Source organism: Pantherophis guttatus, chromosome 2 (genome assembly GCF_059756535.1).
Source record: "Pantherophis guttatus breed Tessera chromosome 2, ASM5975653v1, whole genome shotgun sequence".
Lineage (NCBI taxonomy): Eukaryota > Metazoa > Chordata > Lepidosauria > Squamata > Colubridae > Pantherophis > Pantherophis guttatus.
In genome coordinates, this window is record NC_142064.1 from 27,445,819 (window position 1) to 27,473,270 (window position 27,452).

Below are 27,452 nucleotides of genomic sequence, written 5' to 3' on the forward strand. Positions count from 1 at the left end.
CTTTCCTTTCCTTTCCTTTCCTTTCCTTTCCTTTCCTTTCCTTTCCTTTCCTTTCCTTTCCTTTCCTTCTTTCCTTTCCTTCTTTCCTTTCCTTTCCTTTCCTTCCTTCCTTCCTTCCTTCCTCTTTAAGCGGGGAGCCTGGGCTTTGGGTTCCCACACTCAGTTCCCCTAAAAAAAACCCGCAACCACTTGGCAGCGAGCGCAAACCCACTTCTTCCTTCCCGATCTGCTGGGTGCCCCAAAGCCCCAGCGATTCTCCTGTCGATTTGATCAAAGCCACGGGAAAGGGTGAGCGGGGGTGGGGGAAGAGAGAGAGAGAGATGAGTGGAAGCAGTGGATGGACCCACGCGCGTGCGCGCACACCTTTGGAGACAAAATAATCGGAAAGGGATTCACGCCGAAGTTTTTTAAATCTCCCCCCACCACCCGAACACGCGCGCGCGCATGCACACACCCTCCTCCCTCCCTCCCTCTTTCTCTCATACTCCCCCCCCCTTACACACACACACACATTTATGAGACCGCCCACCGCAGAACTAAGACCCCATTCGATTTAAAGCGAGACAGCATTCAGAGGCTGACATTCATTCAATAGATCGAGCGGTCATAAGCAGGCTGTGCGACGGGCGTGCTCGCTCTTTCTTTCCCTCGCCTGACTCTTGCCACTCGAGGCTGCGTTTCTTCTCTTTCACTGGAGGGAAAAGTAATTTAAGGATGTTAAACCAGAGAATCTTTCCGGGCATGGTTTTATTCCTGATGTTTTTCTGTCACTTCATAGAAGATCAAACAGCACAAGGTAAGATACCATTCACACATTTCTTTGCTGGTGTGCCTCTGTCTAATAATCTCTGTATGTCCCTCTAGCCCTCCCTTTCTAGCTCACCCGACGCCTTTACCTTCTTCAATCCGCCCCAGGCGTTTAAAGCTCCAGTCCTAAACTCGGACAGACCTTCCCACTGAAGCCTCGGGGGGTTCCCAACTTAGCTTAGTTAGGATCGCTTTGCTTTGCGGGCTTTCTGGGAATGCGGAGAGTGGGGAAAAGGAAAATCTACGATTCGCTGGACAGAGAATCCCTCTTCCCGTCAGCCTTATCATCTTAATCACCTTCTTCTCCATCATTAGCTCTAAAGGGCTTTCTAAAAAGCTGGCGTCGTTGTTGCCTGGCTTAAACTTCCAGCATCAGCTAAGAACTTTTCCGAGTTTGGCCACCACGGAGGTTCCATCCTGCCTGTGATTTATCCGCCAATTTACACATTTCTAAAAACCACTGAGCCCGTTTCCTTCTACGGGTGCAAAATAACATTCGCATTAGTTGTCACAAATCCGGGCGCGGGTTCCGGGGGAAAGAAAGGGGAGAAGAAAAGAGATTTTAAGTTTGAAGGATTTTCTTTGTGCCTCCGCGTTTCATGTCACTCTGGGAATGAACTTCGGAGGGCTGGGTTTCACAACTGCAAGCATGACTTGCAACGCCAATCCAGACGAGCCTTTCCAGAATAAATCCCCCTTCAGTTCAGTGGAACTTACTTCCATTCCAGATAAGCGAGTGAAGGGTTAGAGTTAGGATTTGCAACTTTGGGCTTCGTTTAAAGTACAGTAAACGAAACCCACATTTTGGAAACTGAAAATAGTCTCCTCCGCCCAAATTGGTTTGCGTTGTCTGAGAGAGAGGTTAATGACATTACGTCCACAATTTATTGTTCTGTCCCATCCATACATTTATCTTTCATGTTACATCATTGTAACTTTAAGCAAGTAGTAATGAAAAAAACTCCCTAACTGATCGATCCCTTGGAATTGCTGATATTACTACCTTAAAATGGGTGGATTTGGGGCGTGAGAGCAGTGTCGGTTCTGCCTGGCATCCTGTGGGGTAAAGAAACAAATTCGATTTGATCTGCATTAGTTGGAGGTCAGACTGATGGTTCACGAAGAACTGGTTCCAACAAAATTATCTAGATTATCTCAGGGAATAGGACGACAGGTCAGATCAGTGTTTTTGGCACGGTTCCCACAGTAACGTACACACTCAAGGTTGTTGGTGTCAGTGTGTGCGTGTAAGTGCGTGTTGCTGTTTTCTCCATAAAGTCCATGCCAACTTATCTATTCCAGTCCTTCTATGTTGCCCCATTGGTAGAGCTGCAAATCGTTGCTGGAGTGTGCGTGCAGTTTGAACGCTCATTCCCACTCTACTTTTTCTCTTCTCTTCTCTTCTCTTCTCTTCTCTTCTCTTCTCTTCTCTTCTCTTCTCTTCTCTTCTCTTCTCTTCTCTTCTCTTCTCTTCTCTTCTCTTCTCTTCTTTCTTCTGAAATAGGCGAAATTCAAATATTTCGAACGACCCGTCCCTTATACTTGCTAGGATCAGGCGCTCCTAAACCTCGGGATTGATAGAGGGGTGGGAGCAGTTGTAGTGAGTTTTCCCCGTAAAGTTTATTGTGCAAACTTCTTTTTAGTGTTAAAAGTTGTTTATCGGTTTAGGTTGTTTATAAACAGGGGAGCTGGGTTGATGAGATCAGCTAATAGGTAGGAAGACAAAGGTTCGTCAATCACAATAACTCTCTTTTCTCGCGCGCGCACGCACAGATACACGCACTTTTGATGCTGCAGGTCTATTTCAAGACCCTGCCGTGCGCAATTAACCCCTCCCCCCCTCCCCCTCTGAAATTGCTGGCAGTTGTCTACCTTCCCCGGGTGGAATAACGAGGCGTCGAACGGGTTTGATCAAGTTGTTGAAACAGCGCTTCCGTTTGATTCAGAGGAGTAGCTTCAGGTTATGAAACGGGACAAATAAAAGTAAACAGTCTAGTAAAAGTCAATTAAACCCGCACGTGTTATGTCTGGGTCACTGGTAACTGACACTGAGCTGGCTGCGTCTCCCTCTCCCTCTTTCTCTTCCTGCACTAGCTGGGAATTGCTGGCTCCGGCAAGCCAGGAACGGTCGCTGCCAGGTCCTCTACAAAAACGGTCTCAGCAAGGAAGAGTGCTGCAAAACAGGGAGGCTCACCACTGCCTGGACGGAGGAGGATGTCAGCGACCACGTGCTTTTCAAGTGGATGATTTTTAGCGGAGGGGCCCCCAACTGCATCCCCTGCAAAGGTGGGTGCTGCTAAGAATGGTCTGGCTCTTGGAAGGGCTTGTAAGTTAATAGATGAAGAGAGGAAGATGCTTCAGACTGATTGAAGCATCTTGCTTCATTCAATCTAGTAACACCTTTACATGAGTAACATTAGATACATTAGATACTACTAGCTCTACAATGAGGAGTGTGGTCCCTGTCCCTGAAGATGTCAAACTACACTGCTGAATTGTCGTCTCCTCCCATAAGGAAAGGATAAGCAAGATTATTTTCAGTGCCAAGGATTGCACATAAAGCATACAAAATCAAGTGGAATGGATGGAAATTGCGCTTGAGCATTTCCTCTCTTCTGTAGAAAAATCCAAAAGTGTAGTCAGATAAAAGCATTTCTTAGAACGTAGGACTCTAAGCATCTCTTAGAACGTAGGACTCTGTGTATATCAATTTTAATTATTAGGCTTCTGAATTATCTTATCTCTCTACAATGAATGGTACTGGATTTTAGAATTTCTAAGAGCCTAGCTAGTAACACTAGTTGATTAGTTGATCCAAAAAAAAAAAAACACCCCTAGGCTGATCAGAAACAGGATCAGAAGGGATTCCTACTTGGATGAGGGGCTACCAGAGAATGCCAGAGCTGTAGACAAGACTGGGAAGTAAAACAGAAGGAGAGCCTATCCAAGGAGGCAATGTATTGTTGTCAAGAAACCTATCCAAAATGTTTGGATTGTGTTCTACCTGCCCAAATGACCTGACATCCATTTGGATACCAGGAATCAAACTGGAAGTACCAGACCTTCCTCTGACCTAAGCTCACAATTCTGCCTACAAAGAATGTATTCAAATACTGAGCTCAAATTAGAAGGTAATTTGAGTGGAATGTTTTCTCCTCCTTATCATAACGAAGGCTATTTCAAAGTGCACATTTTCCCTCCGTGGCTCAACTGATTGAAAGCCGCATGACTTGACCTGCTCCCCCATTCTGGTCCTTGGTATGCTCACCCAGAAAGGTATTTTGTCTTCACTCAAGTTGTTCCCCAGGTATCCTATTTCTCAGGCAGGTTTATTTGTGACTTTCTTAATCACAGTCTCTGTGCTTTTTTAAGTTTTGTAAAACAAGCTTTCTAACAGGATAGGCTTCCAGCTGCATCAGAGAGCTTGTTGTAAGGAGAGGATCCCTACTCTCCAGGCAGGGGTCTCCAACCTTGGCAATTTTTTTAAGGCTTGTGGACTTCAATTCCCAGAGTTCCTCAGCCAGCAAAGCTGGGAGTTGAAGTCCACAAGCCTTAAAGTTGCCAAGGTTGGAGAGCTCTGCTCCAGAGGATGACTTAAAGAAGAATCCTTTACCTGCGTTTAAATGCACTAGCATTTAAAACAAATTTCAGACCTAGCTGAAATACAGAATGGTGTATATATGAGAATATTATGATTGATGTGTGTCCATGGTGCCAGCAGGATAGTACTAAAGAAAGCTAAGAGAGGATACAATGGAAATGCAGCTCCGAAGTCACTTAACTTAGTGTGGCACACATGTCATGAGCTAAAAGTAAAAACTATGCATTGCAACCAAAGCTTTTCACCCTGCAACCTTGAGAAATCTCTGCTCCAGTAACCTTCAGCATGAAGGATGTTAGAGAACAATCTCAGCTCATGTCAAGGGCACCATATGAACAGAGATGTTATTGCACTGAATGATGGGGGTGGATAGGGGAGGCGGCTGAAACAAAAATAAGGCAGCTTTGGTATCCTGTCTCCCAACTGGCACTCAGTGTGTTTCCTTGATGGAAATTAGTCACCTTGACATATACAGTACTTATCAGTGCAATGAGAGATTAATCTATTCTATCTGTTCAGAGTCAGAGCCATAGTTTATTGAACAAACCAAAGATGAGTTCCCAGAATATGATAACCTCTAAACCAGTGTTTCGTAGCCTTGACTTTAAGATCTGTAGACTTTAACTCCATATTTCCCCATGCTGCCTCAAAGTTGTCAAGGGTAACAAACACTGCTCTAAACCATAGCTTGCACTTTGTAACAGCTGGATTCCTACAACACCCTAAATCAAAGTTGAACAAACCACATTATGCTACTGCAAAGTATGACCTGAGCCAAACTGTATTTAGAGAGGTTTTAAAGTTTAACTGTTACTATTGTTTTTTTATGTAAAATTGCATGTCATTTCATTGCAAGTTAACAGACTAATTTTCTAGGGAGGGCACTGTCGTTATTTTCTGACCTCACCATCACTGTAGGCATCATTAGTGCACTTTTCATAATCTCTTGCAAGCAATCTGCTCAGAAAATGGAAGGCCTCTGTGTTTGATTTTTTTTTTATGTAGTGTTGTTGGAAAAAATTGTGAGTCAACAATATTCTCACGTGTTGCCTATGAAATTGTGATGGGAGATTTAGATGTTATTAGGCAATGATTTTGGATTTTATGTCACCTGCCCAATTCTTTTCTCTCCATTCCCCTTCCACTCCCTCTTTTAGAAACCTGTGAGAATGTGGACTGTGGACCTGGGAAGAAATGTAAAATGAACAAGAAGAACAAACCTCGGTGTGTCTGTGCTCCAGATTGCTCAAATATCACATGGAAGGGACCTGTGTGTGGCTTGGATGGGAAAACCTACAAGAATGAGTGTGCCCTTCTGAAAGCCAAATGTAAAGAACAACCAGACCTTGAAATCCAGTATCAGGGCAAATGCAAAAGTATGTTTACGGTAACCCTGTTTTCTCAATCCTAGAGTCAGGGATAGAAAGCATGTATAGAAAAGCCCATATAAACCACTTCTTCTGCAGAAAGATGATAGGACCCAGTGAGAAAACAGGTTGTGAATTGTGTTCATGTTCACAAAATAATAACACAAAGGGCTGTTCTAAACACAGACAATGGGATGGGCAATTTTACCATAGTCTTGTCAAACTTGGTGCCCCCAAATGTGTGCTTTTCAATTCCCAGAATCCTCAGTAATTTCACACTGGCTGAGGTATTCTGGGAAGTTGAAATCTGCACATCTAGAGAATACCCAGATTGGAAAAGGCTTTACTAAGTAACCAAACGTCATTCCTATAGAGCGTATTTATATTTCTGCAGCAGAACAAAGTAGAAAATCCAGAGATGACTAAGTTGTATCATAAACATTCTGCAAGTTTTAAAAAAAAAAAATGAGGGAAAAAGTTAGATAGTTGCTCCTTGATGAATTAGCTGCCTTTTCACTTGCAAGTAAATTGTGTCAGACCCAGGGGCTGTCTAAGCCAGCATTCAGTTTCCACAAATGTCTTATGGAGGCACAGTAGCAAACACACAAAAGCAATAATAGCATCCTGACCACATTTCCAAGTAACTGCCTACAATATTGGATATAATCAGTGGTGGGATTCAAGTAATTTAACAACCGGTTCTCTGCCCTAATGATTTCTTCCAACAACCAGTTTGCCAAACTGCTCAGAAAGTTAACAACCGGTTCTCCTGAAGTGGTACGAACTGGCTGAATCCCACCACTGGATATAATTCACAGCCATCACAGACAGTATTTTCTGATAACCTTGTCTGCTCTGTGTCTAATACCTCCTCGAAGTCATACTTGTTGATGGTTGCACTGCATCTTCTGGCAATGGATTCCATCATTAAACTACACAGGAGGGGAAAAAACCACATGCCAAGAATATAGATCTGCAGTTCTTATACCAGTTGTCAAAAAGTACACAACCTATTTTCCTTAAAGTTGGAAATTAAACTGTGGACTCAGTGATACAAACCTGTGGTCTACGAATCCTTCCCATCTATTTGTAGCCTTGAAAGTTTGCTCACATGCCAGTTTTAGATTCGGAGGAGGCAGCAATACCCCCTTATTAGCATGAGAACCCCTTCCTTGGAGGTCTTCCCGATTGTTTCCAGATGCCGTGGAACAGTTTGGAGCAGCTGAAGCTACAGCTTCTCATTCTTGTTGGCTAGAGAGTAGGTGACAAGGAAGCGGAAACACCAAACTGGACCATGGCAAAGCCATTATGACATTGACAGTGGGCTTCTTCAAGGTTATGCACTTTGACAGATGCGAAGTCCTAATGCTTTTTCTAGGATGATAAGAGTTACTAGGTGGTAGATCACTGATCCCAAGTCCAGGACCTTACAATTACTAGGTCATCCATGCAGCAGCTAGAGTATAAACTAAAGATTGCTGGTCCACTGCCTTAGTTTAATCAAAGCTTTTCAGTTTTTGCTATTTGTGTCTATTCTGATGGCTCAGATGCTCTTATTGTTCACATAATGTTTTCCCTACTGTTTATTTCAGAGACATGTAGGGATGTTTTATGCCCAGGCAGTTCCACATGCGTGGTTGATCAAAATAATAATGCCAACTGTGTGACATGCAATCGGATTTGCCCCGAGCCAACTCTACCCGAACAGTATCTCTGCGGGAATGATGGAATAACATATGCAAGTGCCTGCCATCTAAGAAAAGCTACTTGCCTGCTTGGAAGATCCATTGGCCTAGCCTATGAAGGAAAATGTGTCAGTAAGTACCATGGAACAAGAGATTACAGGTCTATTTTTAAAATGAGAGGAAATACACAAAGGGGAAAGCTTTTCCAACTGATCCGGAATCCTTATTTCATAGCACAAACCTAGTTCAGTTTTTTTCCTGGCAGTTGTTCTCAATGGTTATTGTTTTTAGATTCCACCTCAGCAGAAATTCTGGGATCCTTGACTTAGCACAGCCACTAGAATCTCTCAGACACATGAGGTGGCATGGCTAGATACAAATCTTTTTTTTTTTTTTTTGCATTACCAGAATAAAGCAGCAATTGATTGTCCTCTATCAGAATTAAGGGGCAAATTACCTTTTAAATCCTACTTTAGCAGTTCAAATCCACGTCTCTTCTTCCCTGAAGCGGAATTGTTATTGGTTATTTATATAACTGACTTCTTTGCCCCAGAAACCACTGGCACTTACCTTGCTTCTGAGAATTGTTGCTTGGATTGCTCCACATCTGGAAGGTCTCACAAAAGGGGAGATGGAACGTTATGAGAGAAATGGCTCTTGATCTTATATGTCATGTGGGGGCATTTGAAGGTAGGGACGGCCAAGGAGTAAGTGGGCTTCCTTTCACTACATGTATAGGTAGTCCTTGTTTAATGACCTTAACTAGGACCAGAATAGGGATGCCTGGCTCAGTGGCTAAGACACTGAGCTTGTCGATCGAAAGGTTGGCAATTCAGCGGTTCAAATCCCTAGTACCGGGTAACGGGGTGAGCTCCTATTACTTGTCCCAGCTTCTGCCAACCTAGCAATTCGAAAGCATGTAAAAATGCAAGTAGAAAAGTAGGGACCACCTTTGGTGGGAAGGTAACAGCGTTCCGTACATCTTTGGCATTGAGTCATGTCGGTCACATGACCACGGAGACGACTTCGGACAGCGCTGGCTCTTCGGCTTTGAAACATAGATGAGCACTGTCCCCTAGAGTCGGGAACGACTAGCACATACGTGCGAGGGGAACCTTTACCTTTACCTTTAGGACCAGAATTCCCATCACTAAGCAAATCAGTCATTAGGCAAAGCATCACATAACTCTACCACTTAGTGATAATAGTTCTAATAGTTCCAGTTGTTAGGCAAGGACTACACATTCCCCATGCTCTGCCATGTTGAGTTCCACTTCAATTCTCCCCATCTGCCTATCTCTGTCCTTATCATTGCTCTTTGGCCACTCTGCACTCTGCCACCACCATCTATCCTTGCTTTCTCCTAGCTCTCCCAGCTTCACCATCTTCTTCTAATGAAGCACACCCAGCCAAGGCAGCTGCTGACCTGTTGAAGACCTCTGCAATGCCACAAAGAGTTCTCCAGGCTCTGGGGAGGGTTTGCGAAGCATCAAGTAGATCTCACAATGCCTTTGGGTGGCCAAAAGACAGAGGTGGGGAGAAGATAAGCCAGTGTGGGGAGTTGCAATTGTTAATGAAGGTGGGCTGTCAAGTGCCCAAATTTTGATTGCCTGAATGTAGGGTAATTGAGCAGCCAAAACCTGGAGCATCAGTTGTAACTACCATTTTTTCAGCACTTTCATAACTTTGAACAGTGGCTGAATAAATAAATGCCTGTTAAGGGAGGACTACCTATACAAAACCTGAGCAACCTGGGATTTGAATTGCATCTCAGGAATGGCAATGGGGTAGCTTCCCCATTGCACCAGAAGGTAACTTAAGGTTATACAGGAAGCTCCATAGTATTATAACCAAATGATCTCCATTATCTGACAATTTTATCAGAATGGTGAAGTTGCAATATTGTGACATAAGATCCACCTCTTACATGCATCCATGAGATGTCACAATATATGTACAAAACAGGCAGAGCTTGTATTGTGGCATTAAAATGCTTGTTTGCTCTCTGTGCTACCTGTATAGGTATCTGTGAGTACTACTTTCTCCTCTTACAACTTTTAGAGCTGATTAACACACTGCTTAAGGATAGTTAAAAAGTAATGGGGAAAGTAGACCACATTACACATTTTAACCTCAATATTTTGTCATTGTTCCCAATTTTTTAAAAAATCCACTTAAGGTAACTAAGTCATTTTACTTAATCATAAAGGTCGGTCTCAATGGAGAATGGAGCTGGAAGAAGCCATGTTACCAGATAGTGACAGTTTTAGTTCTACTCTGTGCTAGTAACAAGAAGAACTAAAACTCTTAAGAGAAATTTCCTACTCCTAAAGTAATCTTATTCATTAATGCTGCTAAAAGAATAAGAGAGATGATTAAAATGATATATTTACATATCACTTCTTGGTGTTGAAAATGTGGCAGTGGTAATAAGGGTAGTTTATTCAAGAATTATGCATGAGGACTAGGCATGAGATGGCCCTCCAGATGCTGATGTGCTCAATTTCCAGTTTTCTGGAAAGTGATGATTCTGCCACATCTGAAGGTCTACCCTCTGCCATAAATTCCATTGGTGTTATTATCTTACCAAATTGGAGAGGGTGGTTTACTAAAAGCCCCTTAAAGTGAGTGAAAGTCAGAAGCAAGTTTGAAATCAGAAGCTTTCTGATTCTAGCTCAATCTCTTATTTGCACCAGCTCAGGGAAGCAGGAAAAATCATACTGCTTAGGTAGGGGTTCCTTTGTTTGGTTTGATGTTGGCCCACATGCTCTCCTCTGAAATATTACTTCTGGTTTAAAAATGACAAATTAAAACAGAGAAGGATAGTTTGGTTAGTCAGTTAACAGAGATCTGATTTCAGCCCACTTCTATGTGTGGAAAATCACTTACATATTGTTGCCAAGAGAACTCCCTGGCTATATAAATTACCAAAAATTGTAATCGCTTTATGCCCCCATCTCAGATTATAGACAGTACATTATAAATATTATTATGTTTATTTATCAAACATAGATTGACCCAATAGCATGTCTGTTTAATTAACAGTCTCAAGTAGAATGCAACCTTCTCAAATCAAAAGAGAAGATGGAAGGTGGTGCTTTAAGCAATATTTAGGATAATATAGCTAACTACAATTCTCAGAATACTTTAGCATTAATTGTGCTGACTAGGATTGCTGGGAAACATTATTTAGTAACTTTTGGAAGGCCACATGATCCCTAGTCCTGAATTGATAGCAAAATCCATACCTCCAACTTTAAGCAATATGGAATTTGAAAATTCATAATGTTTCCCTCTAATATGTTTTTCCTAGCTTTGTACATCTCTCAGAATCCACTGAAGTTGGACAGCCAATAAATATAAATAAATAATTAAAAATAATAAGCTAATATTAGAGGCCTCTAGAAAGCAAATGGGATGGCTTTGACAGAAATACACAAAAAGTGTTACCTAGGCCTCGGTAGCGCAGTGATTAGAGTGCAGTATTACAGGCTACTTCTGCTGACTGCCAGCTGACTGCAATTTGGCAGTTCAAATCTCACCAGGCTCAAGGTGGACTCAGCCTTCCATCCTTCCGAGGTGGGTAAAATGGGGACCCAAATTGTTGGGGTCTGACTCTGTAAACTGCTTAGAGAGGGCTGTAAAGCACTGTGAAGCAGTATATAAGTCTAAGTGCTATTGCTATTGCTAGGCAAAGACAGCTGAACTTTTTAAATCCTAGAGATTAAGATAATACCCTGAAGCTACTGAGGGAAATGCCTCTCAAATTCAATGGAGTGTAAGAAGAAGAGCTAAAGTACAATAAGGCTTGCAAGATTGATGTCAGCCCCACTAGATAACCCAGACCAGGAAACTGACTCGAAAGGTAGACTAGAGCTATATTTGATTGAGATGGGCTATAATAGCAGAATCTTGCAAGTCTGATGTTTTATTTCCCCTTCCTTACTCTCTACATATTTTAATAGATGCTGATCCACATATTCTCAGCCACTCTTTAACTCTCATCAGTCACCTTCACTGGTTTCCGTTACCTCTTTCATTTCTGTTGTTTGATTGAGCAATATAACTTCCAATCCACTGAAATGCAGCCAGAGCAATATGCCAGGAATGACAAACCAGGAATGGCAAACACTCTCTCTCCCTTCTTTTGTTCTCTCATGGCTGCTGATGGAGCAGCAATAAACCCAAATGGATCAGAAGAAGTTGATTAGGGAAATAAATAAATAAATAAATAAATAAATAAATAAATAAATAAATAAATAAATAAATAAATAAACCAATCCAAAAGATTGGAAATGAATCACTTCCTGTCATGATCTCAATAATGTATCAGGATTGGGTTTTGAAATATTTCAGCTATTTTCTGGAAATGAATGAAGTATCCAGATTGCTTAATAATCCTAGTTCAGTGCTAGTTAATTGGCTGAGGGATTTTTTTGCATAATTTATTGACACTGGTAGATGGAAATATTCCATTATAACCAGTTATACTCAAATCATATTATTCATTTCATATTTATAAATCTGCATATATTCTTCCATGTTTAATAGTGTCCATTTTAATTTATTATGTATTTGCCAATACCTAAAATGTTTGAAGTTCTTTGTATAGAGATTTATTTTATTGCTGTCATTTGTATAGAGATTTATTTTATTGCTGTCATTTATCCTGAATTTATCTAACTTGTCTGATGATGGCATTTATACAGTCAAAGCCTACAAGCCAGATAAAACTATTACACCATCTCTGACTGGCTAATTAATTTAAGAATAAGGAAAAAAGTAGATAAGTTAAAATCCTTCCTAATAAATATCAGGAGGCAAACATGATAAGAAAAAGTAGATGTTTTCAAAAAGTTGCTAGTTCTGACTTCAAATAATTAAAATGGGTGTGGGGGGGAAACCTGGCCCAGCTCTTGCATAAAACATTCCACTCCACATCTGCCACATCACAACTACTTCCTTGCTATGGAAAAATGCTATTATATACAAATTTATATTTTAAAAACTCATAGGAATGCACTTCTTGGATCCAGAAGGATAGAATTTGGTCAAAAAACTTTCCACCAAATCCAGTTGTCAATTATTGAAGACTAGTCTTTGGCCTTGATTCCACTGGAATGTGTGATACTTGTGAATACCAAGACTTTGAAAACGTTTTCTGACCACATAGCTTAGGATTCTGTTCAACTGGATTCCAATGGAAACATTTTGCTAGGCACGAAAGCTTAGGAAACACATACTGGATTGATCCAAAACCGCTTTTCTCCCTTACAAATACTAAATATGTATAATGGACATCTGCAAGTACTAAAATCATGATCAAACATAATCTGTATCAGCATCTTGAAGTGGCTTATAAATTGATAAAGTAGAAAGTAAATAAATAAATCATTTTTCCAGTAAAAGATCAGGAACATTGCAATTACATTTGGATTAAGACTTGATTCCTCTAAAACAGGTCTGTAGAATAGTTTACTTGTCCTTTGAATGTTCTGCCTAACTAGGAAAGCCATTCTACAATGTAAGCAGTACCATCAGAGGTAAATGCTGCGTAACTTAATATCCTAACATTAATATTAATAAGTATTCCCCAGGTGAGAAATCACCTGTCACATTAAATATTAAAGTTCAGTCATAACTGAACTAAAGGCGATACACAAAGTTTTTAGGGACCACGTGAAACCCTGAGGATTCAGACTAAATATTTCTGAGTCCATATCTAATTGTGATGTGAGCAAGCATTTGCACATGTGCACAATAACACAAAAATACACACACAGCCTATTCTTGTGCCCCACTGAAGATTATTGTTCTCCTCACTATAGGTGGCTCAGTGGCTAAGACACTGAGCTTGTCGATCAGAAAAGTCGGCAGTTCGGCGGTTCAAATCCCTAGTACAGGCCTCCTGCGTGAACAGGGGGTTGGACTAGATGACCTCCAAGGTCCCTTCCAACTCTGTTACTGTTATCCTAACTGATTTGGGAAGAAACTAAGCAAACAGAGCAAATAAGACTCCCAGGGATGCTATAGTCTGCATGAAAGGCACAGGTTATAAGCAGTGGTGAAATCCAAAAATTTTTACTACCGGTTCTGTGGGCGTGGCTTGGTGAGCGTGGCAGGGGAAGGATGCAGCAAAATCTCCATTTCCACCCCACTCCTGGAGGAAGGATATTGCAAACTTTCCATTCCCATCCCACTCTGTTGCCAGCCAGAGGTGGAATTTGCCAGTTCTCTGAACTACTCAAAATTTCTCCTACCGGTTCTCCGAACTGCTCAAAATTTCTGCCACCGGTTCTCCAGAACCTGTCAGAACCTGTGGATTTTACCCCTGGTTATAAGTGTTGCTATCTATGTTCTAACATGCTTCTATGTTCCTTTGGTTTCAAGGGAATAGATTTAAATATACGCCTAACTTCCCCATTTAAATAACCTTTTTAAGATGCTGCACATTGATGAATCATATCCAATTTTCCAAAAAAGTTGTGCTTTTACAACTACTACTCTTAAATCATATTCTAGGTTAGTACTGCTAAACTTAATAGGATGATTTTATAAACTGGTTTTTCAAAACCTAATCTGTCCATTTATTGTAATTTTTCAATCTTCTTTTGAATTTAAAATCAAACAGAGTATTACATTTGTAGTATTCTTGCATTTATGTTTGTGTTTGTTGTATCAAATGGTATTCTCAGAAACAGAAAAAAAAATTAAACTGAGACCCTTGATATGTGAGCTTCAGTTTATGAGATTTCAGTGCAAGAAGATAAGCCCAGTAGTTATTCACCAGATTATTCATAGAGAAATTTCTTCAGATGTTATAAATGGCTTTTTATATATATATAATGTCATGTTGTACCTACTTCTTTGGATCCAACCCTGGAAGGCCTTGGAAAGGCCATTTCCAGAAATCCCTATCTCAATGACCTCCAGAGTTTTGAAGAGTTGTTGCCTAGATACAACTGGAAGGCACCAGTTTGCAAAAGCAGATCTAGATTGCATAGCCAGTACATTGAGACATCTGATCTTTGATAAGAAAAAAAGGTCATTTTTCTCAAGAAACAAAGCATTTCTTCCCCATTTGCCTTTCACTTTAAAATTCTGTGTGTTTTTTTTTAAATTCTGTGAGCACTGACATCCAAGATCAAGTGAGCTTCAACAGTTCCTGAGCACTATGCAATTGCAGGCTGACTAGCACCTTGGGAAACCAGTATTAAATAAGGAATCATGTAGGCTAAATTCTAAATGACTATTCAAACATAACTCTTATTGTATTTAATGACACTGGCCTAGGTGACAAAATGCTGAAGAATGGGAAAATAAATAGGTTGGCTCTTGATATCCTAAGCCCTTTCTTAGGTCAAAGAGTTACACTGAAGTCATGCCATGTATATGCCATTTTTTAAAGTATAACCATGTATGAATGCTGTCCTATTGCAGCTAAAGGTCAGCTCTTCACATAAAGTAGTTTTGAATAATCAAGCTGCAAGCTTGCTGTAGCCTGATCTCTGTCTTTGTCTCTTATTCTCTCTGTTCCTGTCTGTCTGTCTGTTTGTCTCTGTCTGTCTGTCTCTCTCTCTCACACACATACGGACAGAGACATGCAAACAAAAGTAAAGAAAGCATCAGCAAAGAGTAGACAAGCTATTTCAACTTTTAGGAACATTTTTGCCATTGGATTCATTAAATCTGATTTCTCTGGGCAGCAGGCTTTTTATGTGCACATGTCAGGAAAACAGTATTCTCAGAGCCACCTTGAACCACAAGATGGGCAGCAAATAAAATAGTTTGCTATCAGTTTATCTTTGTTGATAATAAAGTGCACCCCCCCCTCCATCCATCTTAAGAACTTGAGAACTATATATTACATTATTACTGTCACTAGGGCAGAAATTAAAAAGCAGATTTTTAAAGTTCTCTCCTGTCCTTTCCAACCATTTTTAAAAGAATTCCCTTCAACTGAAATTAAAAGAAAGGAATAATAAATTAATTTCAAGCCAACATAGATTACATGTCTACTTGGGCAAATGTTTAGGCCAGGGGTGTCAAACTCGCATCGTCACAGCGTCATCATGTGACGTATTGTGATTTTTTTTACCCCTTCGCTAAACTGGGCGTAGGCGTGGCCAGCATGTGATGCATCCAGCCCTTGGGCCACGCATTTGACACCTCTGGTTTAGGCTAAAAGGACTTTGCTGTAATGAATACTCCATCCTATCTGGAAAAGAAACCCAGTCAATGTTCCTTTTGTTCCTATGTAAAGCTGGATTTTCCAAGGTTTTTTCCTTTTAGTATTGAAAAGAATCAGCCTTTGAAGCTACTGGGCAGTACGAGATGATTCTCAACATTTTATTTCCCATCAGAGATCTCTCCCCAACTTAAGGCTGGGAAATATGTTGAATTACACGGTTTGGGGGTAACCCTCCCAAGTGTTGTTGGATAGTAATTTTAATCAGACTCAAGTCCCACTAATTCTGCTGAATCTACATCAAGCTTGGCTGGAATTAAATCCAGATAATACTATTTATACCAACAGGAAATAGGAAGAAATGTTATATTTTGTGCTATACTCTATACCGGGAATAGAACTGGACTTGGGTACTATGCATCTTGTCTTGAAGGTTGGGCATCATTTCTACTACATCACTACCCCCCCCCCAACATTTTTGAGAGCATTGTTTTTCTTTTGCTCTTTTAACCCTTATCTCTTCCCATTTTTCATTTAATGAAAACCCTTTATAGAAGCCAAATCTTGTGAAGACATCCAGTGCAGCACTGGGAAGAAATGCTTGTGGGATTCCAGAGTGGGCAGAGGACGGTGTGCCCTTTGTGATGAGCTATGTCCAGAAAGCAAATCAGACGAAGCTGTCTGTGCCAGTGATAACACCACTTATCCAAGTGAGTGTGCCATGAAGGAAGCAGCCTGTTCCCTGGGTGTGCTATTGGAAGTAAAACACCCAGGATCTTGCAACTGTAAGTGAGATTTTTAACCTTGCAGGAACTTTAATCTTCTGAAGGCAAACAAACAAAAATCCTTAGAATAGGTGAGGATGGAAACCTTTATTAAACAGGAAAGAAAACTATGCAGTAGTGAGATCTTGTGTAGAAAGATTTATGTATTATGCAGAAATCTTGCGCTTGATGAGAAGAAAATTCAAATGTTTGAGGGTCCTTTCTCTTTTTAGGGAAGTGTCTAACATCAGAAAGTTGCCTTAAATGCATCTTCCTAGCTGTTTCTTGCCTTCCGTTAATTTTGTTTGCTTGAGTGTGCTTTGCTGCCTGCTTTATTAACACTTGGCTATAACCTAATTGCTCCCTCACCTCAACCCTTCCCAAACTAGCTTAACCCCTAACCATGTGGGCTGCTGTCCGCTCACGATGGCCTCTGAATGAAGGACTCAACAGCAGTTTAAAAACCTAGAACACAAGAGCACTTTTTATCTAATTTCAGGAATCTGCCAAATAAACCTGAGCCATTGAGTCTCCAGAACTTGCTGCAGTTATGACTTCATAGATTATGTAACACACACTTTACACATACATGCAAAAAGACAAACAAACAAACCAAAACCCACAATCAACTTTATTATATAACCACAGGTGCCAAAGTGCATCTCACTGCAATCTACGCTTTAAAAAACATGCCACATCCTATTTTGGCTATGCAGGGGGCTTTGAAAACATGCACAGACAGCTTCTGCGCTTTGTCATCCGTATTTAAACAAGAGCTCCCCTGTATTCTCCTATCTAGCCATCAATGAAGAGCCCGAGGAAGAGGATGAAGAGGATGACCAGGACTACAGCTTTCCTATATCTTCCATTCTAGAGTGGTAAAAATTTCCATCACTTTTGAAACAGCCATTGGGCAAGGCAATGTCCATACTGTACATAAGTGTATGCTTATTTATTTGGGGAAGAAAGAAGTATACATATAGTTGAATCTTGTAGACATTTATTTATACTGTGTCATGTTTTATAATTTATACATTAAAGAAGTCTGATTGACTGTACACCTTTTTTTTTTTAAGAAGAAGAAGAAATGTAATCGTTATGGGATGAGCTGTGTTATTTATTGTGAGGTCTCTTGCTTGTAAAGTAAAGCTTTTTTTCTTGTAAACTATAAATCCATTCCTTAGAGCCTAACCCTCCTCCCCAATTACAATTTTCAGCTCCTTATTTCTGCCAATGTTAACTCTTTTCCATTTTAACAAAACTTTGCATGACAGTTTCAGTTACATTTTCTATTTATTGTGTTTCCTTCTTGCCAATTCTGTATATAAATACATGATCCCTCGGATATTTGTTTACAAGGAATCTTGACTGACCAAAAGGCGCTGTAAACTGAGTTAAGTATATATTTGAGGTGGAAAGAGGGAAAGCTTTAACAAAACCTCTTTCCCTGGCTATGTTCTCTGATTGTATCATGTAGTAATGGGATCTCAAAATCCCGAACGTTTATATTGTACTATGATAATTCAAACCCAAAGATCGGATTATGAAGGGTTTTTTAGTTGCTATGTGGCTAAATGTAAAGAAAGCATTATTTTCTTTTTTTAAGAAAAAGAAGAAAAATGAAAATACATTGTCATGAACATCAATGTTTTATTAGATCTGTCCTCGCAGATGGTCCTGCGTTCCATTTTTTTGACATTCTTTTTGTTTCACATTCAAAATGTTAACAGAATATTATATCAAAGCTTTATCAGTTCAAGTTTCTTGCTTTTCATAATACTTTCTTTTTCTGAGGCAATTTTATATTTTCAAACATGACAAGTTAAATATAAATTCATTTAAATATATAGTTTTGTACTTTTCTACCATGTAAATGTGCAATGTATATAAAAGTTATAATGTGTATTTGTAAATAATTATGAGTGAAAAAAATAAAAAATGGATATCCTTTCCCCCAAACCTGTGTATATTGACTTCAATTATTGGTTGGATTAAGATGGTGTACAATAATGGGTTTTTAAATGTGGGGAAGGTGATTAATGAAGAGGGTATTTAGTATCTGCAAAAAGTTATTTCAGGTTTTATTCTGAACTTCCATAATGCAATATGTCTTTATCAAATAGTTAATATCTAAATAGAAAACCACCAGATTTATATCTTTTGGCATGCTTCTATTATGGAAAAAGGGTAATATAAATGTAATAATTAAATTAATAAGTTGAACATAACTTTTGCTTAGGTGTAAAACATCTAAAGTGAATGCTCGATAGGTTCCTGCAGCATTCATTTGGACTCCATAGAAAAATATTCACATTCCAGGTGACCTATGGTGACTAAACGAGAAATATTATAAGATACCTATGTAGAACAAAGAAGGAAACAAAGATTTTGTATGCCAAAAACTGAGATTGTAGTTAGTAGTTGTCTGGGAATGTGATAAAAAATATAGTTTCAATCATTTTTAATCTATCTTCATTATTCAGTCTTGATGAGAGGAAAATTCTGCCCCATGACATTGTAAATATTTCATTCTAATGTAAAGGTATTTTTTACAGTCTAGAGGACTGTAGCCCAATTTATTATGTTTTCACTATCTCATATAGAGACTAATAAGAATGAATATACTATACTGGTTGGATGTTGACGTAGGACTAGAGAAATCAAGGTTCAAAACCCAAACTACACAGGAATGTTGTGAGGATACAATCAAAGAGGACAGAATTATGTATATTTCCCTCTTTCTTAGAGGAAGGAAAATACTGTATATAAATCTAATAAAACAACATTATTTGTGTCTCATTATACTTTTAAATTTTCACTGCAATTTTAAACCTCATTCAAAGTCATAGAACTTACAAAACTCTGTTTCATACAATCATGAGATTCTATAGTGAGGTATTTTACCAAGATAATAATTAAATTTCTCTGTGACAGACACTGCAATCTTGAAATTGTAATAATACATTAAAACATTTTTATTGAGCAATTACTCTTGTATATTTCTTACACATAGCAATTCTATGAAAACCTAAAATAATAACTTAATTTAATTGTTCTTGATGGCCTACAGCTGAATGTATTTACTATTACTGAAAAGTATCTGGTTGAGATGGTATTATTTCTATATCTTATATTTAATCTATGATTGCTCATTCAAATGCACAAGCCATTAGTATATCTTCATCATCATCATCATATCATCATCATCATTTTAGCCATTGTCTATCTACTGCAGGATAAAGGCACTTTGACATGTTTCCAACCAATACAGTCCTTAACTTTCTTTTGCCAATTGGGCTCGTAATATTTGCTGATGTCAGTACATCTTACAATAATTAAATACATCTAAATATATAAATTAATCCATTCAATTTTCACCTCCTTTTTCCAAGTGTAGTCCTAGTGTGGACTAATTGTTTTACAAATAATTGTAAATAGATTTCTATTAAAAAAAACATACTGTGGTCATGAATAAGAAACATAGGAAACATCCTGCTGAATCGTAGAAACATGTAATCCAGCATTATATCTCCCAGCTACAACCAACTGAATATCTCTAGGAAGCCCATAAAGAAAAATAAAAGTTATTAATTTTTTTCCACTACTGTTTTCCAGGAACTGATATTCATAGGCAAATGGTCTTTGAAATCTGAAGTCTGCCTATACTGTAGTCCAGAGGTCTCCAACCTTGGCAACTTTAAGATTTGCAGACTTCAATTCCCAGAATTCCTCAGCCAGCAAAGCAAAGCTGGCTGAGGAATTCTGGGAATTGAAGTCCACAAGTCTTAACTGTAGTCAGTTCCATTTGGCTTTTTCAAAGCAATTAAGCTTATGAGAATCATTATATCCATTAACAGAATTCCTCATATGTGATATGATACAAATTTTTCAGGTTCTTTCTTTCTACTGGATTAATTCAGAGATGGGTTACTCATGGTTTGCCTATCATTTTGCAGTTCCAAGTGTTCTTCAAGAACTTTCTGATACCATTTTTATTGGATTACCATTCTGCCACTTCTCCTTTACTATCAGGGAGCTTGAAAGCTGAATATATTTTTGAGCGCATTCTCTTTTTTAGAAATAGTGAAGGGTGCTATTGGTGGTATTTCTTTGCAAATCAGTATGCACCCATCACTGGCTACTCACACTTCTGAAAATAGCCTCACGGGAAGAACTCCCTTATGATGACCTCCTGGGAGGATTTTAAAACTGGACATTTTTAAGAAATTGGACAACCATTTGTCTGAAAAGGTATAGGGCCGTGATGGTGAATCTATAGCATGCGTGCCCGAAGTGGCACACAGAGCCATGTCACCTGACATGCGTGACATCACCTGTTCCTCTTCCGGGTTTCTGGTACGCATGCACACGTGATGATCAGCTGGCCTTTGTGCGTGCAGCAGTGCTGGAAACCAGAAGAGCTGCTTTTCCATTTTTTGGCATGAGCATGCGCACTGGCCAGCCGATCGGTGCATGCGCATGCACAGCCGTAACCGAAACACTTGCTGGCCGGTGCGCATGTGTGCACCGGAAAATGGAAGTACTTTATCCGGCACACAAATGCCCCCTGGGCATCTCCTCTTCCTGGTCACAGCCCTGACAAGCATGTCCGCATGCAGTACTCCCTTTTCGGCACTTGGTGCAGCGCATGCACGCACGTGCTTCCTTTTTGGCACTCGGTGCCGAAAAGGTTCGCCATCACTTGTATAGGGTTTCCTGCTTGAATAGGGAGTTGGACTAGAAGACCTTCAAGGTTCCTTCCAACTCTTGTTATTCTGGTATTCCTGAAGACAGGATGAGTCCAAAGAAAGTCAAGATATACACATGCACCTCTTAGTCACCCGATAACTAAAAACAATGTAAGACCTTCACACTCTACGAAACTCTTTCAAAGTCATGAGGGTGGGTAGAAAAAATGCAGGATAATGATCTAAGTTGAATGAATGCTTGTGTTGATTCTATAAGCTATGGATCACTGAATGATATCTCCCCCTTACTCACTCGGTCATTCTCTCTTTCTCTCAGCCTTGCCTAGATCACTGGATTGTGGTGCTGTTAAAAGGGAAAGAATCCATTCTGCATGGTGCTCTGACTTGTTTAAGGTGAAAGAAGAAAAAATAAAAACATGAACAAGGATTTAAACTATTAAGAGAATTAAGCCTTTGGCTCCAAAGGTCTTTTCCCTTACCAAGAGATGCTCTGTTGCAGGCTTCTCCAAGTTTATGCCCATTAATGTGATAAATTACAATTCCCCGAATCCCAAATGTATTTGACTACATATGATCATGTTGAGTGGCCATTTGGGGAGTTGTAATCCAACACATCTGGAGAGTATCAAGTAGAGAAAACTGATTCTTTTCCCAGAAAGGATGTGAGGAAAAGATGAGGCTGCAACATTTGTAAGATTCTTTGCAGACAAAATAATTTGTATTTGCTCTAGTTAGATGCCACTGGGATCACGTCTAACCCCCAACTAGGGCACTATCTTATAATGCTATCTGGATTTCATTTAACTTTATGGAAAGTGAAGAAATAGGCAGGGTTCTCTTCAGAATATCAGCTCAGTCACTTATCCCCTATTTGGGTCCTTTAGACAACAAGCATATATGTGGTTGGTTTCAGGAGATGATCAATGCTTCTTTGAGAAAAAGAAATGCCAAGAAATTGCCTTAAAGTAGACAAAGTTATGTCCTCTCCTGCCACTACCACAAGGGCACAGCCTCTCAGTCCAGCTCTTTTATATAACTTCTGTCTGGTCTCCAACCTTCAACACTGGGGACAATTTTGGAGGCTGTTGAAGAATATCAGAGGAACTTAGATGAAGTAAATTATCTAGATCCCTTCCAGTCAAGATGCAGGTCTGGGGACTTCCTGTTTGCTGCTGGCCGCCGCCAGACGTTCCTTTGGGATCGTCAGCTTCCACTGCCTGTCAGAGCCGCCTTCACAACGGAACGGCGGCTCGAAAAAACTCCGTTCCCATGAGGAAACGGAGATAGAGCCGGCAGGGGTGGGTAGAACTCTCTGCAGAGTCCCAAAAGTTTTTCTTTTACTTTTGGGATGGAGCGGATGAGATGCCCCATATCCCCAGCCGTTGCTCCGGGCTTTGGGAGACCTCTGCTAATGCAGAGCCAGGCGTCAAAAGCAAGCTTGCGAATTTGACAGATTACTCAAAGAAAATGTGAGCTGGACCTGTAATACTGAAGCGCAAGTATTTTACTTATCTTTTAAAAATTACTTAAGAGAATAGAGGAAGAGAAAGAGGAAAAAAGTTTCTTTTTAAAATGGCGTCTGCCGCGGCTGGAGAAGAGTTTGAGAGGGAAAGTTCTTACGTTTTTTATTATTACAATGTAGCGGAATAAATACCACTGGCTACATTTGTAGACAAAACTCCGCTCCTGTTTTTGTTTTTCTCTTTTTTCCCTGGAGGCTTGAGTGTTGCTGGCTGGAAGTCTTTTGTCTTGTTTTTTTTTTTTTTCTTCTTCTAACAAAGCCTGCTTAGGCGGAAACATGGCACTGAGGCTTGTGAAGTCAGACAAACAAATAGGTGGGGGGGATTCCCCCACTAAGAATTTAAAGCAACATGTTTTAACTCTTCAGTCCCAGAAACCTGATTTTAATATAATAGAATTTCTCTTAGAGGAGATTGAAAGAAGGGATGAGATTGTGAATCAGCAACTTGAAAAATTTAAGCAGGAAACTAAGGAATTGGTGAAATCCAAGTTTGACTTTTTGCAGCAAAAAATTTTAAAATTGCCAGAATTCATGATTCGGTTGGATACAAATATTAATTTACTAGAGTCAAAAATGGATGAAATTCAAGATAAATTGGACAATAGAATTCAAAAAATTGAAAATGATTTGTTAAATATTCAGGATTATAGTTCAGAAGAAAAATTTAAAATGGATGCTGACCAAAAGTCTGGTAATGTAGAATATCTGGAACAGAGGATTCAAAAAGAGGTTCTAAAGATACAATATAATTTCACAGAATATGCAATAAGACTTAGAGGTTTGCAGGAAAATAACAGAGATGACTTAAGGAAAATATCTTCTGAATTTCTAGCTGGGATTTTAAAGATTCAACCTGAGGAAGTGTTTTGTAGGATTGACAGAGCTTATCGAATAAACTCTTGGACTGCCAAGCAAAGGCAATTGCCTAGAGATGTGGTAATCTATTTTTCAGATAAAGAAATTAGGAATAAAATTGTGCAAAATTCCTTCAATTCTAATTTGCAATTGTATGGAAGAAAGATTTGGATTTACAAGGAACTCCCACCTAAGATACTAATGGAAAGGAAGAAATTTGGCTTTCTGGTGTCTGAGTTAAAAAGGAGAAATATTCAATTCCGGTGGGACGTCCCAGTTGGTATTATATTGAGATATCAAGGAGAAAGATACCAGTTAAATACTGTTGAAAGGGCGGAAGAATTTTATCAAAATAGGTTGAAAATGAATTTAACGTCTTCAGATATAATACAGGATAAGCAGAAGGAGCTGGAACTAAAGACAGAGACTGTACCAGATAAATTGCCTTTGGATTTATCGGATACCCCAGCTGGATTATCTACAAATTTGAGAGAAGTGCCATCTGATTTTAATGTGATGACTTATCAAGGCAAGGACAAGCATGGAAACCAATTAGAGGATATACAAGGGATAAAAAAGAAATGCGAGACACAAAAAATTAGGATGGAGGTCAAACCCACAAAAAGAAAACAAAAAAAGAAATAGGTTGTACAAAAATAGAAATTTCTAACCCAAGCAACAGTGAAGCCAGTGATTTTAAAATATGAATGATTATGTGAAAACATAGAGGAGGCGACATATTGGTCAATATCATCCTGAGGATAGTGGCAGATCTCTGCATTGCCGTAATTTTGGGACATGGAAAGAGCCTCAAATTGATGGTTTTGAATTATCTACTTTGAAACTTCTTTTTGTGTTGATAAATATATTATAATTATCTTGAATTATAAGGCAAGAGAATCACATTGGGACATGCAGAAGATCGGGTTGTTACCCAATACGATGATGGAAATTAATAATCCTGATGAAACCCACAATTATCATTATATGGAATACAATTATAATGTCACTCGGGTGGTTGTTTTTACTTTTATATATATAAGAAGATGTTTACTACTGATGGGGGCAGATATGATTGGAGATCTTGAATAAACTGTTGCATCCGCAAGCTATGTCACCCTATTATGGATGTTGGTTTTAACAATCCAGTGGAAAGACTTCAAGAAGATATTATATGGACTATAAATTTAAAGTTATTGTCTTTTCTTTTTTTATTTAGATACAATGGAATATATATATATATATATTTTTAAGTAGTGTGGGCAGTGAATTAAAGATATCAAGAATTGTTGTGTATGGTAAATTTGTAAGACAGTGGGTGAATAAGCTAGCTACAGACTGATTAGTTTAAGAAAAGGGATTTTTAAGTGATACATTTAGGGGAGTGGAGGAAATGGATAGAGTGGAATAAATGTTAAATTAGATTTTATGGGGAGCCCGCTTTGAAATGTTATTAAAGTAGGACTTATTGTATAGTTTTAAAGTGGAAGGTGGTTTTGAATTGTTGCAATAATGCATAGATATAAAACACTATTATGCTAAATTAGAGTTATTTTATAATAGTTATAGTATAATGTGTTTGTTTTTTTTTTTTTTTTTTTCTCTTCTTCTTTTCTGAAATGTATGGATAAAGGGGGATTTATAATACTTTTAGTAAGTAAAGGTCAGTATTTTGAGGAGGGAGTAAGTAATCTGTTATGAATTAGGGTTTTTTTTTGTTACGAAGAAGTCACAGGGGGGGAAGGGTGGGGAGGGGGGGTTAGGGAGGGGGGGGAGGGGGGGGGAAAAGGGGGAAAAAATTGTATTTGAAAACCTTTTCAATAAAAAAAAAAAAACATAAAAAAAAAAAAAAAAGATGCAGGTCTGGGATCAAAGCTACACTGGTTGTTCTGGTGGATTAATTTTGTTAAGACCTAAAAGGAGGGACTATGTCCCTTTTGGTCTTGTTCATTACTATTGACCATAATATCTCTCTGGACTCCCTGTAAGGTTTGGGGAATGAAAGACTTTTTTACCGTGGGTCTGCTCCTTCCTGACTGTGCAGTTTCAGGCATTGTCATGGGACAAGAGAAGTTGATCTTGTGATAAGGTTACATTATTTAACATATACATGATACTTCTGAGAGAGGTCAAATATGCCTCTATTATATCACCTTTCCAAGACCAATTTGAGATGTAATGGAGATAATTTCCTGCAAGCTACGTTGTACCAAATAAAATGAAACAGGTTAAATCCCAAATAAGTTGTTCTTATGAAAACATTAGCACTCCTGTTTGGTTCCAATGATGGTTCTAGATAGGGTTATGCTTCCTCTGAAATAGCAACTCTTGAACCGGATGTTCTCTTGGACTCACAGATCCACAGATTTCGCCAAGATTCCATAATGAATGGCCTAATGCCTCCACTTAAGAGATAAAACTAAAGTGTTATCCAGTCCTTATCTGCCATGTTTTGAAGGTTTTGAAAACCTTCTTTCCTTCCTTAAAAATGCCTTTATATCAAGTTGAAAATTTGATAGATTTTAGATTTTGTTTTATAATTGCCTTTAATATATGGAGTAAGCAATATGCAAGCATCAGGGGTGAAATCCAACAGGTTCTTACAAGTTCTGGAGAACTGGTAGCGGAAATTTTGAGTAATTCAGAGAACCAGCAAATACCACCTCTGGCTGGCCCCAGAGTGAGGTGGGAATGGAGATTTTGCAGTATCCTTCCCCTGCTTTGCCCACCAAGCCACGCCCACAAAACCAGTAGTAAAAAAAAATTGGATTTCACCACTGGCAAGCATACATAGTAAATTTCATACACATGCAGTCACATTCACACACAGGTGTGTTTATATTCCAAAGCTCTGTAGAGTAGAAAAACCTAATACATAACATTAACAGCAATTAATGTATAATAATCTACCATCAATAGGAGAACCTCTCAGCTTCTGCTGCTTGGCAGATGGAACACAATGGATACAAGCTCTGGATTCAAGCTCTGCCCTTTTCAATGTGCAAGCAATGTTGTCATATGAATGTCAGAAGTTGGGCTGCATCATGACATGCATCTGCCAGCTTGCTGATTTTGGTCCCACCTGCATGGACCTACATTAAATAAAACACTATCTAATAATGCTTCTGCACCTTCATTCAGCCCCAAGGTATCTGACAGTCAGCTGTAGAAAAAGTTGTTGAGGTTGAATAACTGGGACTGAATAGTATATACTGTACCTCTCATTTAATCAATAGGGTGCAAAGTTGAGGAAGAGGGCTCTTTATCACTAATATGGATTACAGTAGTCACAGAAATGAGTACACCCCCTCACATTTTGTAAATATTTAAGTATATCTTTTCATGTGACAACACTGAAGAAATGACATTTGGCTACAATGTAAAGTACTGAGTATACAGCTTGTATAACAGTGTAAATGTGCTGTCCTCTCAAAATAACGCAACACACAGCCATTAATATCTAAACTGCTGGCAACAAAAGTGAGTACACCTCTAAGTGATAATGTCCAAATGGGACCCAATACTTTGTGTGGCCACCATTATTTTCCAGCACTGCCTTAACCATATTGGGCATAGAGATCACCAGAGCTTCACAGGTTGCCACTGGAATCCTCTTTCACTCCTCCATGACAACGTCATGGAGCTGGTGGATGCTAGAGACCTTGCGCACCTCCGTTATACAAGCTATATAGTCACTACTTTACATTGTAGCCAAGTGTCATTTCTTCAATGTTGTCACATGAAAAGATATACTTAAATATTTACAAAATGTGAGAGGGTGTACTCAACTTCTGTGACATACTGTAAGTTTATGACACGGTTTTTCATGTGTGTCTCACATTTCTTTGAAAAAAGATTGAATACAGATGCAAAGTGAGTAGTCATTTCATTGCACAAATGGGACCATGGTTCTTTAATGTCTGTCAAGATTTGGAGTTCGTATTTTACCCAATT

At 39.1% G+C, this 27,452-nt stretch overlaps 1 protein-coding gene across 5 annotated transcripts; it reads left to right on the top strand.

Moving 5' to 3' along the window:
* Positions 1 to 361: 361 nt before the first annotated feature.
* FST (follistatin) lies at positions 362 to 18,371 on the top strand. Of its 5 annotated transcripts, none has more exons than XM_034440860.3 (6): positions 362 to 796; positions 2,902 to 3,093; positions 5,566 to 5,784; positions 7,368 to 7,592; positions 16,203 to 16,358; positions 17,212 to 18,371. In XM_034440860.3, exons 1-6 carry the CDS (start codon positions 715 to 717, stop codon positions 17,292 to 17,294), a joined length of 957 nt encoding a protein of 318 aa, XP_034296751.1. In that variant the 5' UTR covers positions 362 to 714; the 3' UTR covers positions 17,295 to 18,371. The 5 variants fall into 5 exon arrangements, with proteins under 5 accessions (XP_034296751.1, XP_034296750.1, XP_034296752.1 ...); XM_034440859.3 differs by having other exon boundaries at positions 508 to 796; positions 16,203 to 16,433; XM_034440861.3 differs by having other exon boundaries at positions 510 to 796; positions 16,203 to 16,433; positions 16,912 to 18,371.
* Positions 18,372 to 27,452: the final 9,081 nt, after the last annotated feature.

Bases quoted from the DNA above. Each gene is read 5' to 3' on its own strand.
- FST (XM_034440859.3), top strand. From the start codon at position 715: ATGTTAAACCAGAGAATCTTTCCGGGCATGGTTTTATTCCTGATGTTT. The intron at 3,094-5,565 runs GTGGGTGCTGCT...TCCCTCTTTTAG, and splicing joins CAACTGCATCCCCTGCAAAG to AAACCTGTGAGAATGTGGAC. The intron at 5,785-7,367 runs GTATGTTTACGG...TGTTTATTTCAG, and splicing joins GTATCAGGGCAAATGCAAAA to AGACATGTAGGGATGTTTTA.